The 16,917-nt window shown below is 49.0% G+C and overlaps 2 protein-coding genes across 3 annotated transcripts; one reads left to right on the plus strand and one right to left on the minus strand.

Annotated features, from left to right (window-relative positions):
• The first annotated feature begins 2,168 nt into the window (after positions 1–2,168).
• Positions 2,169–4,933, plus strand: LOC112882558 (transcription factor bHLH130-like). Of its 2 annotated transcripts, XM_025947641.1 has the most exons (6): positions 2,169–2,351; positions 2,472–3,220; positions 3,366–3,862; positions 3,969–4,034; positions 4,180–4,248; positions 4,541–4,933. In XM_025947641.1, exons 2-6 carry the CDS (start codon positions 2,704–2,706, stop codon positions 4,610–4,612), a joined length of 1,221 nt encoding a protein of 406 aa, XP_025803426.1. In that variant the 5' UTR covers positions 2,169–2,351; positions 2,472–2,703; the 3' UTR covers positions 4,613–4,933. The 2 variants fall into 2 exon arrangements, with proteins under 2 accessions (XP_025803426.1, XP_025803424.1); XM_025947639.1 differs by lacking the exon at positions 2,169–2,351 and having other exon boundaries at positions 2,384–3,220.
• Positions 4,934–7,029: 2,096 nt separating this feature from the next.
• On the minus strand, positions 7,030–10,231 carry LOC112881141 (zinc finger BED domain-containing protein RICESLEEPER 2-like). Its single transcript, XM_025945837.1, has 7 exons — positions 10,122–10,231; positions 9,849–10,031; positions 9,620–9,749; positions 9,411–9,568; positions 7,307–7,587; positions 7,131–7,198; positions 7,030–7,047 (listed from the first exon to the last, which is right to left on the minus strand). Exons 1-7 carry the CDS (start codon positions 10,229–10,231, stop codon positions 7,030–7,032), a joined length of 948 nt encoding a protein of 315 aa, XP_025801622.1.
• Between the last annotated feature and the right edge of the window lie 6,686 nt (positions 10,232–16,917).

Consider the following 16,917-nt stretch of genomic DNA (forward strand, 5'->3'; position numbering starts at 1 on the left):
CGGCGCGGGCGTGGATGTGGAGCCATCGGGTTCACAGGAACGCATGTGCCCCGCGAAAACGATGGGGTTTCATCCGATTCCTTCCTTCCGATGGAGTCAAACTGCAAAGGCTTGATCTGTGTTATGGCATCGAGGAAGATGATGACAGTAGGGGTGGCAGATGGTTCTGGTCCTCTGGCAGTAGAATACTTGATTCTGCCTATTATGGTAAACTAGTTTAGCATGGTGCAACCAGAACTAGCGCTCCTTTCCATTACAAATAATACTCCCAATGTTTTTATTTGCATATCGTACTTATCAAACTTTGATCAAAATTTATAAAAAATAATAATAATATTTATAATATCAAATTTATTTTATTGAATCCATCATAAAGTACATATATTGGATAGTATTGTTGTTGCTATATTTTTCTATAGATTTGGTCAAAGTTAGCTAATTTTAACTTAGGACAAACCTAATACGACGTGTAAATAAAAACGGAGGGAGTAGTTGACGTGTTGTTCAATGATGCATCTCTAGGTGTAGTTTTGAGCGATACTTTTATTTGATATTTTTGTAAAATCCAATAAATATGTGTATCAAAATTAAAGTGCTTTCCAGGAGGAACATATGGGTATGATTTTTGTTTTTCCAGTAACAATGTATTCAGCTCTTTGGCAGCCCAACATGATAGGTCGAATAGCACTGATATTGTGTCTTTTTGCTGAATTATTGAAATTAAAATTTTACACTCCATGGAGAGGATACCAGTCACTCAAAAAGCGAGCAGCAGGGTTCAAAAGTTTCGCTTTTTTTTTTGCAGATTCCGGATTCTCTTGGTCCCGAACTAAAGAAATTTTGATGCAAAATCTCATCTGAGTCCGCAGTTAACAACTCGAGATGGGCTGGTGTGGCCTCCCTGCAACGCTGCACAGCCTTCAGTGTTTTTTTTCTTGACACGGCACAGCCTTCAGTTGCCCTACCTTTCAGCCGTTACCTGCTCGCATTTGTCAAGTTTGTCTGCTCAAACTTGCAGCAACTCTGATCTGCATTGCCAACCGAGCTCAGCTCGAATTAAACACTGGATGGATGGACAGCTTACCACTGCATCAGTGGCTTCAGTATAGTTTAACATTACGCGTCATCAAGAACTTTTCAGCAGCACCATACTTTTTTTTTCAGGTGTCAGTCAGCAGAGGAACCTGATAAGCTACGCCCGGATGCTCCACGAGGACAGATCGCGTGGCACATGTGCACGCCCTCGTGACCGGAGATTTTTCAATTTCTTTTTCTACAGAGACTGGTCCCCGTGGGGCCCACAGCATCTTGTGGCAGCGTAGGGTACACGTGGTCGTGTGGAGCGGGATGGGCCTCAGGATATCTGCTTGGGCCTTGGGCTCCCTTGTCAGGCTGCAGAATAGAAAATCCATTTTTTGTCAAATTACTTACGAAATTATTATCATCCCTACGTTTGGATGAAATCTAGTTTGCCCTTTTGGCACAAACGACTGCTTATTCGTAGATGAAAGTTTTTTTTAGTATCGGAGATACAGGTGTTTTTTATAATGGAGATGAAGGTGTTTTTTTAAATAAAATACACCGCGGACCTTAAATTTGGTCTGAGATGTCATCTAGATCTCCAAACTTTTAAAATGCATATTCAAATCCTTAAATTTGCTAATTGTATCATATGAGGTTTAAATCATAGTTGCTTAAGCTAAATCGAAAGTTATATAATTTTTTTCAAATACAAAATATATACAAATATGTTCAAATACAAAAGATCTGTATAATAATTTTGTAGGAAAATAAAACTCATATTACAAAATTTGTAAAAAAAATAGAAAATAAAAGAAATAAATGTTGGAGGAAATATTAAAATAATATTTGGACATAAAGTTTTGAAATAAAATTTTGGAGAAAAATTTGAAAATATAAGAGTTAAGCGTAAAAATTCAAAAAATAAACTTAGGATCCACACGTAAGTTCCACATCGGTATAAATACTTCTATTTTATAACTTAAAATAATAATTTAAACTTCAATGATATAATTAGTAAATTTATGAATCTAAATATGTATTTTAAAAATTTGAGGATCTATACTACGAGATAAGTTTGAGAACCAGTCGCATATTTTACTCTTTTTATAACGGAGATGAAGGTTTAGACAGCTAGATCCGCAGTAAGCACAGGTATTAATGAGCCCTCTCGCAGCTGAGGGAAGGAGCACTGGAAGAGAATTAATAAAGAGCACTGCGCTGCGGTGGCCATGGCAGCGTTGCGTCGCCAAGGTTCCCCTCCCCGCATGGGCAGCACGGCCGCGTCGACGACGAGTGCCCCGGCCACGAGGGCGCTGCGCTTCCTTCCGGTAACTTCCGCCGTTATAAATTGCGCCGGGCGCTCATTCCCACATGTTAAACTGCCACACCCGCACGCCTCCCCAGTCAAACACAGCTCAGCTCAGCTAGCGAACTCCTCTTATCTACAGTCCCCGACGCACGCCCTGATCCCTCTGCTTCGCTTCCCTTCTCCCTCCTCCCGCTCGATCGGTTTCACCGTTCGGCGTTCACCGTCCGCGCTCTCCAGTCTCCACGGTCAGTCCGATAGCGCCGTGCTCCTCCGAGTTAGGCGAATTGTACTGGTGGGGAGACGGAGGCTAGCGACTAGTGTCGGGAGGTGAGAGAGGTGGGATTGATTGCAAGTGGGAGGCGGGGTGGGTGATGTACGGCTCGCCGGTGCCCAAGGACCTCAACCTGCCAGCAGCCCAGCCGCAGCCGACCAGGACGCCGCCGCCGCCGCCGCCGCAGATGAGCTCCCCGGGTCTGCTGCGGTACAGGTCGGCGCCGAGCACGCTACTCGGCGAGGTGATGTGCGGGGATCAGGACTTTTCCGGGGCGGCGGCGGCGGCCGGCGCGGCAGGGCACTGCCCGGAGCACGTCGCCGCGGACAACGTCCTCGCCCGCTTTCTCGCCGGGCACCACGCCGAGATCCCGGACTGCAAGCCTACCTGCCCCACCGCGGCCGCCCACTTCATGGAGGACGCCGCGTCCATGGCCGCCTCACAGCAGCAGCTCATGTACCAGTCGCAGCAGCAGATGTCCGCTATGGAGGGGCTGTACCGCAACGTCAGCTCCGGCGGAACGGAGCACGGCGCCGCTGCTGGCGCCGGCGGCAGCAGCCTGCTCCGTCAGAGCAGCTCCCCCGCCGGCTTCCTGAACCATCTGAACATGGACAGCGGTAATTGGTGCTTCTGCCTCCTGCTTCGCCCTGTACCTTTCGTTGGTCTCTCCAGAAGTAGTAGCATTCCAATCATGAGCTAGGCGCCTAGCTTTCCGTTTCTGGAACTGATCGTGAGCAATCAATGCGCCGCCGCGGCGCGCAGGGTACGGGAACATGCTCCGGGCGGGCATGGCCGGCGGGTTCAGGAACGGCGTCGTCAGTGACGCGCGGCTCAAGGGGCAGCTGAGCTTCTCGTCCCGCCAGGGCTCCGTGATGTCGCAGATCTCCGAGGTGGGCAGCGAGGAGCTCGACGGCGGCAGCAGCCCCGAGGCGGCTGGCAACAACGGCGCGGCGCGCGGGTACAGCGGCATCCCGGGGTACCCGATGGGCGGCTCGTCCGGCTCCTGGACGGACGAGCAGTCCCCGACGTCGTCCGGCGCGAAGCGCCCCCGCGACTCCGGCCCGGCGCCGCAGAACGGGCAGCGGCAGCAGCCGCTGGCGCCGCAGCTCAGCCTACCCGGCGGCAGCAACGGCGTCGGGAAGCAGTCCTCGGCGGAGATGGCGGCGATCGAGAAGTTCCTGCAGTTCCAGGACGCCGTCCCCTGCAAGATCCGCGCCAAGCGCGGGTGCGCCACCCACCCCCGCAGCATCGCCGAGCGGGTGCGTGTGCCCAGCAGCACTCCTGGCTGCAACTCCCTTCCAGTTCTCGCTTGGTTTTTCCAGAAAAGAAAGCTTGGAAAGAGATTCATGTCGCTGTCGTTGTCAGGTGAGGAGGACGAAGATCAGCGAGCGGATACGGAAGCTGCAGGAGCTCGTGCCCAACATGGAAAAGGTAACCAAACCGAACCAAAGTTCCCCAAACCCCAAGAAAGATCCATAGAACAGTGAACTGCCAAGCCTTTTTTTTCCTTTCCTCCCCCGGTTGATGCAATGCAACAGTGCAAGATGAAATGTTTGGTTTTTGTTCGTGACTGCAGCAAACCAACACTGCCGACATGTTGGATCTGGCCGTGGACTACATCAAGGATCTTCAGAAGCAGGTCAAGGTATATGCCCCCATCCGAAAACCGTTCTTTTCAAGCCACGACTGTTGACAGTAACTTGAATGCACGCACGATTGGGTCGCCGGGTCGCCCTGAGCTATCAGGATGCTTCAGTCAAGCAGATTTGCCCTCTGGTTGACGGCAGGGGTAACTTTGATAAGGCTTATCCAAATACATCCTCCGAAACAAGTCAATTCAGGCCGTGTTCCTGTTGGCATCTGCATTCTTGATTAGCTTAAGAGATACAGTAGCTCGGAACTTCGATTTGCTCATGGTGGTCTCTCGTTCGTCCCAGGTGCTGAACGACGGCCGCGCGAACTGCACCTGCTCCGCCGGCAAGCTGCTGCAGAACCAGTTCGCCAGCTGAAACGGCGGCCGCCTCTCACCGCAGTGCGCCATGGCCGCAAGGCCTGGCCGGAGGGGGGAAGCTTCTGCACCGGCAGCTCGTTCCTCCTCCTCCTTTGGTCCTACCGCTGTACTTGTCAGTGTATAATCGTATATGAGGAGGTGAAACCGTAAAAAAAATACGGAAATGAGATTAGTCTGTACATGCAAGGCTTAGCAGGCAGGGCCCCACGTGTTAGTGATAGCTTCAGGCTGGGTTACATGGTTGGTTCTTGCTGTAACTGTAAAGGGTGGTGAAATCACTCATCAGAAATGTTACAGGCCTCGTCTCGTCTTTATTTGATCGTTCGTCTCCGTTACGCCGCACGTCCATGCATATGCATGACCCCAAACAAGATCCTGCAATGCGACTGTGTCGTCCAATGCATCCATGCGTTTCCCGTTATGGCATGCCTGCAGGTATTTAACAGCAACCTACTCAAGTGCTCACCAATCATCCTCTGCGGCCGTTGTCTCTCAGCCAAAAATGAATTTCTCCTGGACCAGAAACATCGCCTCCTGTTCCTTTCTTTATGGCCAAGTTGTTCGCTGCCTTTTTTTCTTCTTTTCTGAAATTTTGGGGGCGACAAGCAGAAAAAAAAGGCTATTTCGAGTTTTACTCAGTCGAATGGACCAGAAAGACAGGTTCAGTGAACAGTTATAATTGCAGTTGCAGCCGACCCCTCCGTCCTGTCTCTACCGTCACTCGTCGCCGTCGCGTCTCCTGCTGCGGCAAACGCAAACCGCATGCCCGTCGCCGCCGCGGGAAAAACCGCGGGCGCTTGCGTGGCGGCGCTAGCCCGTTCCCACGTCAAGCCGCCTCCGCCGCCGCCACGTGACCTCGACGGGAGGAGAGGAGTCATGGAACGAGTCGTAACAAGTCGAAACGGCGGCGGGCCGGCGGCCCTGGCCCCGCGAGCTCTCTCGTCGCTTCCGCGCCGTGGCCCCCATCGTCGATCGTACGATTTGAAAGGCCATGCCGTAACGGTTTCTTCAGCTTCTCGCTGACCGGAGCCGGAGGCTCACCTCACCTCCTCTTCTTCGTCGTCGTCTCCTTTTTTAATTTCTCTCTTCTGACATGTAGGTTGGGTTCTGAATGCGCGGCTTCTTCGATTACGTACTTTCCTTGCTAATCATCATCGTGCAAAGGCAAAGCAAAGGGAAGTATGGCACTAGATATCATGGAATTGCTCGCTTTTGTTTTAATTGGATTTTGTATGGGTGCTTTTGGAAAGGATGGTTCCCTTTCTGAGGGGGTTGGCCCGGGATAGATACTGCATCTGTTCTGAATTACATTTTCTACTTAGTTTTTTAGAGATCAAAATTATAGTTTTTTAGAGATCAAAATTATCTAAGTTTAACCAAACATATTTTTATTTACAATACCAAATAAATTTAACACAATCGTAATTAATGGTGAATTTAACGAAATTTAAAATGTAGATGTTTTTTCTCTATAAACTTCCAAAGACGGAGAATGGAGAAGTTAGACTTCGACAAAGTTAAAATAGATGGGGAGTAGTGTGGAATAGAAGCACATCACAGCGCTTTGTCAATTGCTTCAATCCATCAGGATGACATACACGTGGATTGTCAACAGCCAGCGATCACGATGCGTTGATGCCGCTGTAACTTGCAATCCGTGCGGCGCGTGGCACTCTGGGCTGGTTGGTCCGTGGCACGCCGTCCCGCACCTGGTTGCTGGTGCTGCTGCTAGCTGGCTGCTAGCACGTACAGGTTTTTCCTGCAGGCGCTACTGCTCCCGAGTCGAGACATGTACAGTGAGGAAGAGGAGAGGAGACGGAAATGGGGCGAGCGAGCGAGCGGCGTCGATTAGATCCGTCAGGGCCTCAGGGATGATGTCCACGTTGCGTCGTCGTCAGAAAGACGTACGCTGCCACAGACCGACGACGGCTTTTCTGCCGCGCTGCGCTGCCGCCGACCATCGACCGACAGGCCGCCCTTTTTCGCCGCCCCCAAGGGGCAACGGGCGGGCGGGCGGCCGGCGGCCGAATCCCGCGCGTCCTCCAAACGTCAGCCATAGGGATGTCAACGGGTATAAAATCGATGGGTACCACTAAACTAAACCCATACCCATATGGAAAAACTTATACCCATATTCGTACCCATACCCTGTTGCGGGTAGAAAACCTACCCATACCCTTACCCATCTGGGTAACGGGTACCCATGGATATTCCATACCCGCCAAATTTAACTTTCAACGACAGCAAATAATTCAACAACAGCGAGTAATAGTATACATATTGTAGCAACTAGCAAGTCTTAAATCATACGAATTTATCAATACAAACATGTCCACATGTCTAGTGTCGATACCAACAACAACAATATTAATTGAGCAAAAAGGAAAATTGCTGAATGTTGATTGTCCCTCTCCGTCAGCAAAGTGTAAGTCCCTACAAAAGGAGCAAAATAAACATAAGCAAGTTGGTGATAAACTATTAATCCTTAATTGATGTTTGATCTTATAGAACATCACCTCAACTTTGTCCTGGATCTCTTGAAGCCAAGTCCAAAATAATTTAGATCTTTCACCATTCTCAATATCTACAAAAGGTAATAAGACAATAAAATTGAAAGTTGAATAGAAGAGTCTTTACAAAATTGAAGAATAAATTATATCTTGATACTTGTTTCGCAGCCAAGCTTGAGAACACATGAGCGCCTCCAATATGTCTGGAGTAAGCCGGCTGCGGTGCTCACTAAGAATTCTACCACTAGTGCTAAAGGCGGATTCAGAAGCAACAGTGCTAACTGGAATAGCAAATATATCACATGCTACCTTCCTCAGTGTAGGATACCTTGTTCCAGCCACCTTCCACCAATCAAGGATCTGAAAATTCTCTGTTTCAACTGGAATCAACTCATCCTCTAAGTACCTTTGTAGCTCACAATTAGCTCTCATAACTGTTGGCCGTCTTATTGCAACACGAGCACTAATTGAGGACAAAATCCAGAATTATCAAGTGGAGGAGTTGCTGATTCTGTGTTACCTAGATCTTGATCCTCTTCCACTTGATACTCACTCATCAACTCATATAGTGTGTTTTTAACTTCATGAACTCTATCCATACACATTTCAGTAGGTTCAAAAAAAATATCTCAAAGAAACCAAGAAGATAATCAGTTTTAAAAAGAGGATCAAGAATAGTGGCTATACCCATTGGTCCATGAATATCCTTCCAATACTTATCAAACTTCTGAATCATCTTTTCTGATATGCTTTCTATAATGGAATGGCCACAAGAGGACCAATCCTTAATTTTCATCTTAGCCTCACAAATTTTGAGGAGTTGAGCATTTGTAGTGACATAGTTAGTTCCAGAAAAAACAGCCGTTATATCATTGAATATCTTGAGCCTTTGAACCACATCTCTAGCAAAAGCCCATTTGTCGGAGGAAATCTCCAGCCGGGTGGCGGAATGCACCCGCCTAATCCTAGTTAAGGATGGGTTTGGAGGAGACTTAGGAGCGCTCGATCGATGGACAGATGAACACAGGAGGGACACGAAGATTTTAGAGTGGTTCGGGCCGCCGGAGCGTAACACCCTACGTCCACTTGTGAGTTGTATTGGCTGCGTGAGCTTGAATGGAAAGCAGCATAAGCTTGTGTGTCTGAGCCTTGGGTGTTGGAACCTATCCTCTAACGAGTGCACTCTCCCTTTTATAGTTCAAGGGAAGTGCTTACACTGAGTGGGGCCCCGACAGGTGGGCCCGGCCAACAGGAGCTGTTCTATGGGAGATGTGGAGATCTTCATCTCCACCTCCTCTCCGTAGTCTTCTCGATCGAGAAGTTGATGTGCGTATCTTTAGCCAGGATATGGCCGTGTACAGCCTTGTCTTGTACAGTGTCCGGCGTCAGCGCTGCATAACAGTGAAGCCGTGCTGTCACTGTTAGGATGGGACCTCCCGTCAGGCGGTGAAGCAGCGCTGACCCGTTGCGTGTGCACTGTTACAGCGCACGCCTTGGCTTTGCCTATTACAGACCATCATCACGCGCGCAGCGCCGTGACGGGACTGTACACAGTCCGCGCACTGTGCACGGTGATACGACGCGCCGCCTTCAGATTAGGCAGGCTTACCGTGGTGTCAGCCTACCTGCCCCGTGTGTCAGCGGCAGGCCGCTCTTTTTGACTTGGGCGCGCCCGGCCCAGCTACCGCATTAAATGCTGGTAGGTGGGTTGGAGACCCGCGAAGGGCCTTCAGCCGCAGGCACGTGGCAGGGCCAGCCCCGCTCCCTCTATAGGACGGCACATGGCGGCACCAGTCCCCTTCCCCGGGGGGATGGGGGTCCGGGCCCTCCGAGGCCGGTTGTAGCAGTCTGGCCCGTGATGGTCCGGCCTTCACACGTAGCGGCCCCGGACCCCCTGGGGAGTCCGGGTCCGCGGGGGCAACCCGTGAGCCCTCCTGCCCTCCTGGGTGCGCAGAGGCCCCGGACCTCCTAGAGCTCCGGGAGGGTCCGGAGACCGTGGTCCCAGCTGTCAGGCCCGGGTAATGTGCCTCGTCACCCAGAAGGCGAGGGGGAGATTATGGATTATGAGACGCCAAGGGCCTGGACACCATAGCAGGAGGTACCCCTGTCTGTATGTACCGACACCATTCTTCTCTACTTGGAGCACAATTATAAAGTTTCTCAACACGTGTTGCACGATTAAAAACAGCCTCATAAGGAAGAGCAATACTTAGCATTTGGTATGTAGAATTCCACCTTATTTTGCAATCAAGAGCTAACTTATGTTCCATAGAAACTCTAAGGTACTTGGCAATTTCCTCAAATTTTTCTACTCTTTTAGGTGTAGCTGTCCAAAAAGCAATACTTTCACGAATTTTGGCAATAGCAGGCTGTATTACCTCTAAACCATCCTTTACTATTAAGTTTAGAATATGGGCAGCACAACGCATATGAAATAGCTTTCCCTCCAACAAAAGTTTAGTCGCACCAATATTCCTAATAAGATTAGGAATTACCGCATCATTTGTAGTGCAATTGTCTAGAGTGACAGTTGAGATCTTCTCATCAAGATTCCATTCCACCAAAGCTTCATATAGTTGCTCACAAATCACTTCAGCAGTATGTGGAGCAGGAACATATATGAACCTGCTTGTTCCCATCAAAAAATGCAATTCAGTTATGCAATCGCCTCATAATTATTTGAATTTGATTGAACTAAAGAATTGAATTCAGATATGCAATCACCTTATAATGATTTTTCTTAAAGTCCAAGAATCGTCAATAAAATGAGCTGTGATAGCCATATAACCTCTTCTTTGGTTATCAGATGTCCACATATCTGTAGTAATAGCCACTCTTGATTTTGCTCCAATCATATATTGCAATGCCTTTCTTTTTTTCTCCTTGTATGCATCCATTATATCCTTCCTATATTAGCAGTATAAAGAGTCAAATAATGCATAAACAAGAAATAAAGTAAGTTGTGACTAATTAAAAACAAAGAATGGCTGTTCTTACCTAATAGTGTTCCTAGTCACCATCTTGAACAATGGCTGTAGTGCACTTACAAATCTTCTAAAGCCAATGTAATCAACAAGATACAAAGGATATTCATGGAGTACAATCATAGAAGCAAGGGCTTTTCTAGCTACATCTTGATCAAATGTGTAGTGTTCTATAGACATTTTTCCTCCTTCAGATTTCATCCTTAGAGACGATTGTGTTAAGGTCTTGTTTGTTTTCAGCCCACCCAACTTGATCTTCCTCATGGTGCATGTCCTCAGATGGGCATGGAGATGGTTTGTTCCACTACCTCCTTTAGCACTCAATTTTTTTTTACAGTAGGTACATTGGGCCATTGATACACCTCGAACTTCTACCTCTTTAAACTCCTTCCAAACAACAGAAGTACGTTTCCTCTTTGCTTTTCTGCAATTCTCATCTGCAGCCTCTACATCTTCATCGGTGCCTTCATCATCAACTTGGATAGGCTCATGTGATTCAGGAAGGCTACTACTCTCCGTCGTGGTGAAACTGAAATTTGAAACTAATAAGTTTCCAACTGAAATACTAACACATGAATAACACATGAATGCAGAATACAAATTATAACGAAACATACATCGTAAAACCTGTACCAACTGGAGGTGGAGGTGGTCTACATGCAGATGCAATGGGATGAGGTCTACCACCATCACCAGTTGATGGTACAACAGCAAGATTGTCAGTTGTAGGTGGTGGTTGGTTCAGGTTCGCGTTCCCAGGTGTTAGTGTGAGACTACGCGAATGATGGTGTTAGATAGGTTAGACAATAACAAAGAAGATATTAAGTTGAAGGCTACTACCTGTGGCTGTAATCCTCGTCGAATCGAATATGCGAATTGCTTGAATCCACGGCATCACTGTTCTCAAGGTTCAAATCCATGGGCTGCGGCGCCGCGGGCGCGGTAAGGGCAGCGGGGAGCGAGGTCAAGGGCAGCGAGGGTGGCGGGCGGCGAGGGCGGCGGCCGCTGGGCGCGGGGCGGCGCGGGCGGCAAGGGTGGCGCAGGGCGGCGGCCGCTGGGCGCTGGGCGGCGCGGGCGGCGGGCGGCGCTGGGCGGCGAGGGCGGCGGCCGCTGGGCGGTAGGCGGCGCTGGGCGGCAAGGCGAGGGCGGCGACAGGCGAGGGCACAACGCCAGCCGCCAGCCGCCAGGGGGCAGGCCCGCAGGGGTTGGGTTGGTCAGGGATTAGGGGAGTGAGGGTTAGGGTTTAGTTTTTCTTTTTATATTCGGGCTTGTTGGGTCAGTTTTTTTTATTTGTTGGGCTTGTTAGGCTAAATTAACATGTGGGCTAAAAATAAATAGGTGGATGGGTAAATGGGTATGGGTACCTGGTCCCCGTACCCATACCCATCGTACCCATTGGGTACAACTTCATACCCATTTTTATACCTATGGATTTAAAATTTTTCCATACCCATACCCTAATGGTATTTTTACCCGTCGGGTAACGGGTAACGGGTACCCATTGACATCCCTAATCAGCCAGCATCCGGACATCCGGCGCGGCAGGTCAGCGCTAAACCTGCCAGGCCTGTCCAGCATCACGTCCGCGCGCCGGAGGCAAAGCCACCGAGCACGCGTGCTACGACTGGGCAGGTGGCTGGCCAGCACTGTACCTGTACCGGCCAACCAGACCTCGTAGCCAACCGAGCCCACTGTACTCCCCCCCTTGCACTTGGTGTCGTCTCGTGCCGTACTTGCATTCTCCAATTAGGGAGGATCGGCCGCCATGCTCTAACGGTTTCCTTTCCCTTTTAAAACTTGAGACTCGAGATCGAGGCTGGGATCTGGACGCGCAGCTTCTTTAATACTCCTTCTCGGTAATCATCATCATCATGCAAAAGCAAAAGAACTGCAAAGAAAAGGGGGAAAGGACACGGATCGTTGGCACCAAAAGACACCACATCTGTGATTTTCTGATCGTTCGTGTCGACATCCCATTTCCTCGGCCAGCATGGAGCCCGTGAACCGATCAGTAGTAGGAACGCCCGGTACGGCCCGCGGCTGCCGAAAGCGAGCCCGATGCGTGCGCGCCCAACACGGCAACACCAGGGCCGCGTCGCAGCCGAGACAATCCGAGCCCCGTGGGTGCGGTGCGCGGTGGGGGAGTGGAGGCGGACGCCGCCAACCTCGTGCGCGCCGCGGCGGCTACGGCGGAGCGCCCCTAATCATTGCCGTACCCCTGCTTCCAGGACCACGGCACGGCAGCGCGCAGCGCCGTGCGGCCGTGCAGGGCCTGAGCTTCCACCCAGCGCGCGCGGCAGACGACGGGCGCGCGAGAGGGGTCCCCGTACGCGTGCCCGCAGTGCGCCGGGGCGCGTCCGTCCTAATGCGATCGCTGCAGTCGGTCCGGTTCCAGCCGCAACCGGCTCTGGGGCGCGACCGGCGGCTCCACCTGATCGTGGTGGGACTGAGCGCTCGCGGGAAGCCACGCCGTACCGGGGACACCCAGTGTCTGTATCCCCGGAACCGTCGGGGTTGCCAAGCATCCTGCGAGGGCGTCTCCTAGATGAGAACTGCAACATCGAGCTCGAGCGGGCGATCTACGTACCCTCCAAAGGCTTGCCAGGCCGATTCGTGTGGACATAGCACTACAAGATTCTACTCTTGCTGCTCTTTTCTCGTGTAGTACAAGCACTAGCACAAGAACCTCACCTTGCCTACTCGTTGGATAGGCTTGGTCTGGGGCAGACAAATAGTGGTGCTAGCTCCAGCTGAGTTGAAATGCGCAGCGTGGCAACCTGTCACAAGCGTGCTACGAGTGGGCAGAGCTGACCGAGAAAACCACTGCTACAGGCTACAGCAGCAGTGGAGTCCAGGTAAAAGGGCTCGTCTCCGCCGCATTTCGGCAGCAAAGTTGCCACGGCCACCACCGCCAACAAGCGACAGTGTCCTGCGATAGTCGCGATAGCTTAAACAGCAGTAGCACAAGAGCCGGATCCACAAAGATACCTTGGCTTGCTGGGTCTGATCGGGGAAGAAAGGGACTGCGACAGCGGCACGGGATGAAACGGCTCACCCGATGGAACATCGAAAACGCAATGGATCACGCATGGCGGCAGTGCCTTCAAAATCACCAATGATTGCCTCCACTCCAGCCCTCCACCATGGGATTGGGGATTCTGCATCTGAAAAAGATCGAGATTCCAGGCCGTTAGGTGAATGAAATCTGAAAAAAAAAACAAATCTACTTTGAACTTTGATGCGCACTTGCACCTGTGTCGTGCAAGAGCCAGAGAGGCCATCTTGCAGAGGCAGAGCGGCGTGAAGGCGAAACATCACCTTTGCAAGTAAAACATGAGAGATAGACTACGCCACGTTAACAAGGGGCTACAAGCAGAGGAAGCTGAGCTCTCTGTATAGGATTTCGAGAGCCTGAGCTTCCAACGGTATGGTTCTTCCTACCCATTGGCCTCTCAGCTCTCTGAATTTTCAGAGATCATAATTAGCATACAGTACTCAGAAAGAAGGCGCTATATCAGGAGCTGGCGGTACCTTGAGTTCGTGGCAAGGGGTGAAAAAGAATCTGATCAGCTGAATTCGGGAACCTAGCAGAGAACTAGGTAGAGAGGCAAGGGTAAAAGAAGGGAGAATATGCAGAATGCAATCCTGGACAAGCTGATTCAGGGATCCACCCCCAACCACCAAAATATTCTCCAGGCAGTCGGGCACTATTCAGACGACATCATTTCACCTTACCCTTCTCTAGGAGTAGGGCAACTCTCAACTTGTTCTTCCCATTACTCGCTGGTCGAATCGGTGCGAGTCAGTCACGTAATATTCATCCATCACGTGGCCTTCTAAAACTTGCCTGCTCATTCAGAGAAGAAATGACCATGTTTTATTCCTGATCAGACAATATCTGACTTGGAATGGCTACGGATCAGTACTGCAGTTCAGAGTCATCGAGTCACGATCCACGGACTCAAGTCTAGTTTGGCTAGCTTATTGTAGAGTGGAGTTAGCAGCCACGGTTCGAATCTCCTTGTGCACAGATTTAAACCATCTTATATGGTTGGGGTTTAGAATTCTATTTTTTAAAAAAATATTGGTCGACCAACCGCGAGAGAAAAAGGCTCCACCTCTGTACATTTGCGATTCAGACGGAAACAAGTTTTTTGAAACTTCCGATACAAGCGTCCATAAAAGTTATGCGATGCTCCTATAAGTAATCCGTATGCTTTCTTTTGCTGACTGTGGATGACCATGAACTTCTGCGCAGTGCTGAGTGCTGGCTTTTTCAAACTTAGAACATTCTCAAAATCTGTAGTCAACAACTTCATAGCAAATCTTTTTTTTTAAAAAAAAAACTTCATAGCAAACGATACTATACATAAAAGATAGGTAACTGTCAAAAGTGGCCTAGCGATGAGATGTATTCATCTGCAACGGGGCAGAAATTTTCTTTTTTCCTTTTATATGTGCCTTGCTATCTTTGGGCTCTGGTTAGATCTAAGCATTGGAGGAGTAAGAGAGCTTAGCTTATTCCTCCAAAAAGAAATATATAGCTCAATGCACACGGACAGCTCGAAACATGTCCAAGCAGCAGAAACAAAGATCGTAGAAGCTAGGACGGATCATCTATCCTATAATATAATGCCTCCACTAGTCCTCTACTGTGGGGATTCTGCATGTGAAAAATATCGAGGTTCCAGGCCGTTGGGGAAGTGAAATCCGAAGAAAAGAAGCCAGCTTTGATGCCAACGACACACCACACTTTGCACCTACATCTTGGCAGAGCGCGAGGCCATCTTCCAGAAGACCAGAATGGCACGGACACAGGGAAAATGTACCTTTGTAAGACATGAAAGAGCGAGTAGCCGAGCACAATACTCGACAGTAACAGGGACAAGCAGCACCAAACAAAGTTGTCAATGCAAGGTATTGAAACCCTGAACTTTGGACGGTATTGTTCTTCCCTTCCACGGCGCTCTCTCTGAAGTCCCAAGTTTCAGAACGAAAATGCATTGCCGAATGTACGTTCTGAGTGGTGTCTATCTGGACCGTTCATCTTGCTCTCTGCATCCGTCCCACAAGCTCTCTCTCCACTGCATTCAAGTCGTATTTCTTTTATTTTCATTGTATAGATTCAATGCGGGTCCCATGCATCTGTACTCTCTGTCTCCCGTCTCCCCCTTCCCCTCCCCAGCCTCTCGAACCATATCCTCGGTCTCCGCCCCCTCGCCATTACCGCCGCCGCACCTCCGACGAGCTGTTGCTGCCACTCCAGCGAGCTCGCCAGCAGAGGATCCATTGATATCTTCACCGATTCCTTCGATCTCGTGCACTCACTCCAGCGACCTCTGGGACATCGAATCCGGCTAGCTTCTCGTCCAATCACTCCGCCGAGCTCTTGGACAGTGAACTCCGGCGCCTCACCGCCGTACACACCCCTGCTCCCTTTGTTGAGATCTCTATTATCCTTTCCAACTCCCCTTTTATTTCCAAACAATGCAGATGCACGCTCTTGCAAGATATTCATATTTCCAGGTTTACGTAAAGAAAACATTTTAGCAGTGACATTCAATCGAACAATGTTTTCTCCACCAGCAAAGCAACTTCTAGTTCCAAGCCAAAATAACATCCACTGGGAACTAGCCAATGAACATCTACCTATCTACAAACAAGTAACCAGACATACAAAAGAACCCTTCCTTTAGAACAGCTACAAATCAGTAAAAAAAAAATGGAGTCCTCGGAAGGTCCAGAGACAGTAAAACTAGCATTAGGCCTTCCAGCCACCAAAATATTGCCACTTGATTCACCATTTGTATCAGCCTCTCCTGAAAACAAGCCACGTTCCAAACATCAGAGCTGTAGTACTGAATGGTAAGCTCAGATCAGTCAAAGAAATCGTCAGGGCAACTTACAAGCCATGCTGATCAGGTGCAGGCACAGCAATGCAAAACTTCCTGCTGCTTGCTGCAAGTGCAAGAACACCACCTGATTTGGAGGTTCCACTGTGGATGCCTTCAGAGTTATTTTCTGCACATTGGATCAAAATTCATGAAATAAATTGTATGTCAATTAAAAAGAAAGGAGTGGAAGCATTCTGTAATAGCGGTTTGATAAAGATTTTGACAGAGATGAGTTTATTGCCGTTTAGCATTTTAATTAATTTTATAAAATAAAGTAGTTCTGTCAAGTCTTGTTAATTCTATGTGTTGAAGTTAATTCAAATGAAAAACTGACCTCCTCTTCCGAGCTGCTGGGTTGTTGTCTCCTGCAATTAGCTGGGTCATGACATGCATGAATGGATTGCCCTTGATACAAGGGCGTTCTTCTGTCTCCGCACCTACATTAGAATCTGAACACCTAACCACAGGTCCTGAATCATTGTATCCATGATCATGTTCTTCAATTTCTTCATTGTTTTTGCTTCTTTTTCATTAGAATCAGTACCAACAACAGTGTCGCAAGATCTTTGAAGGTTATATTTAAAAAAAATTTATAAGGCATTCTACTTCCACAAGATACTTAAATAACTAACGAAGCAATACACATTATTTGGAAAAAAAAAAGACTCACCAAAGCTCTTCAACGTTATTTTGTTCAACAGTGTAATTCTCATCGTCGGATACAACGTCGTAGACAGATGAATCAGAGCTGATATAACCAGACTCATCTATATGATAGATTTGACTGTTTTGGTAGGATTCATGTTTCTCGGTTGTGTCAGGAGTACAAACGAAAGCAACACTGGGGTCATTGCTGAGCAAACTAGCATGGAAACCATTACCGTTGGGTGGTACTCCTTCCGCGCAGCTGCATAA

The sequence above is a fragment of the Panicum hallii genome, chromosome 2 (assembly GCF_002211085.1).
Source record: "Panicum hallii strain FIL2 chromosome 2, PHallii_v3.1, whole genome shotgun sequence".
Lineage (NCBI taxonomy): Eukaryota > Viridiplantae > Streptophyta > Magnoliopsida > Poales > Poaceae > Panicum > Panicum hallii.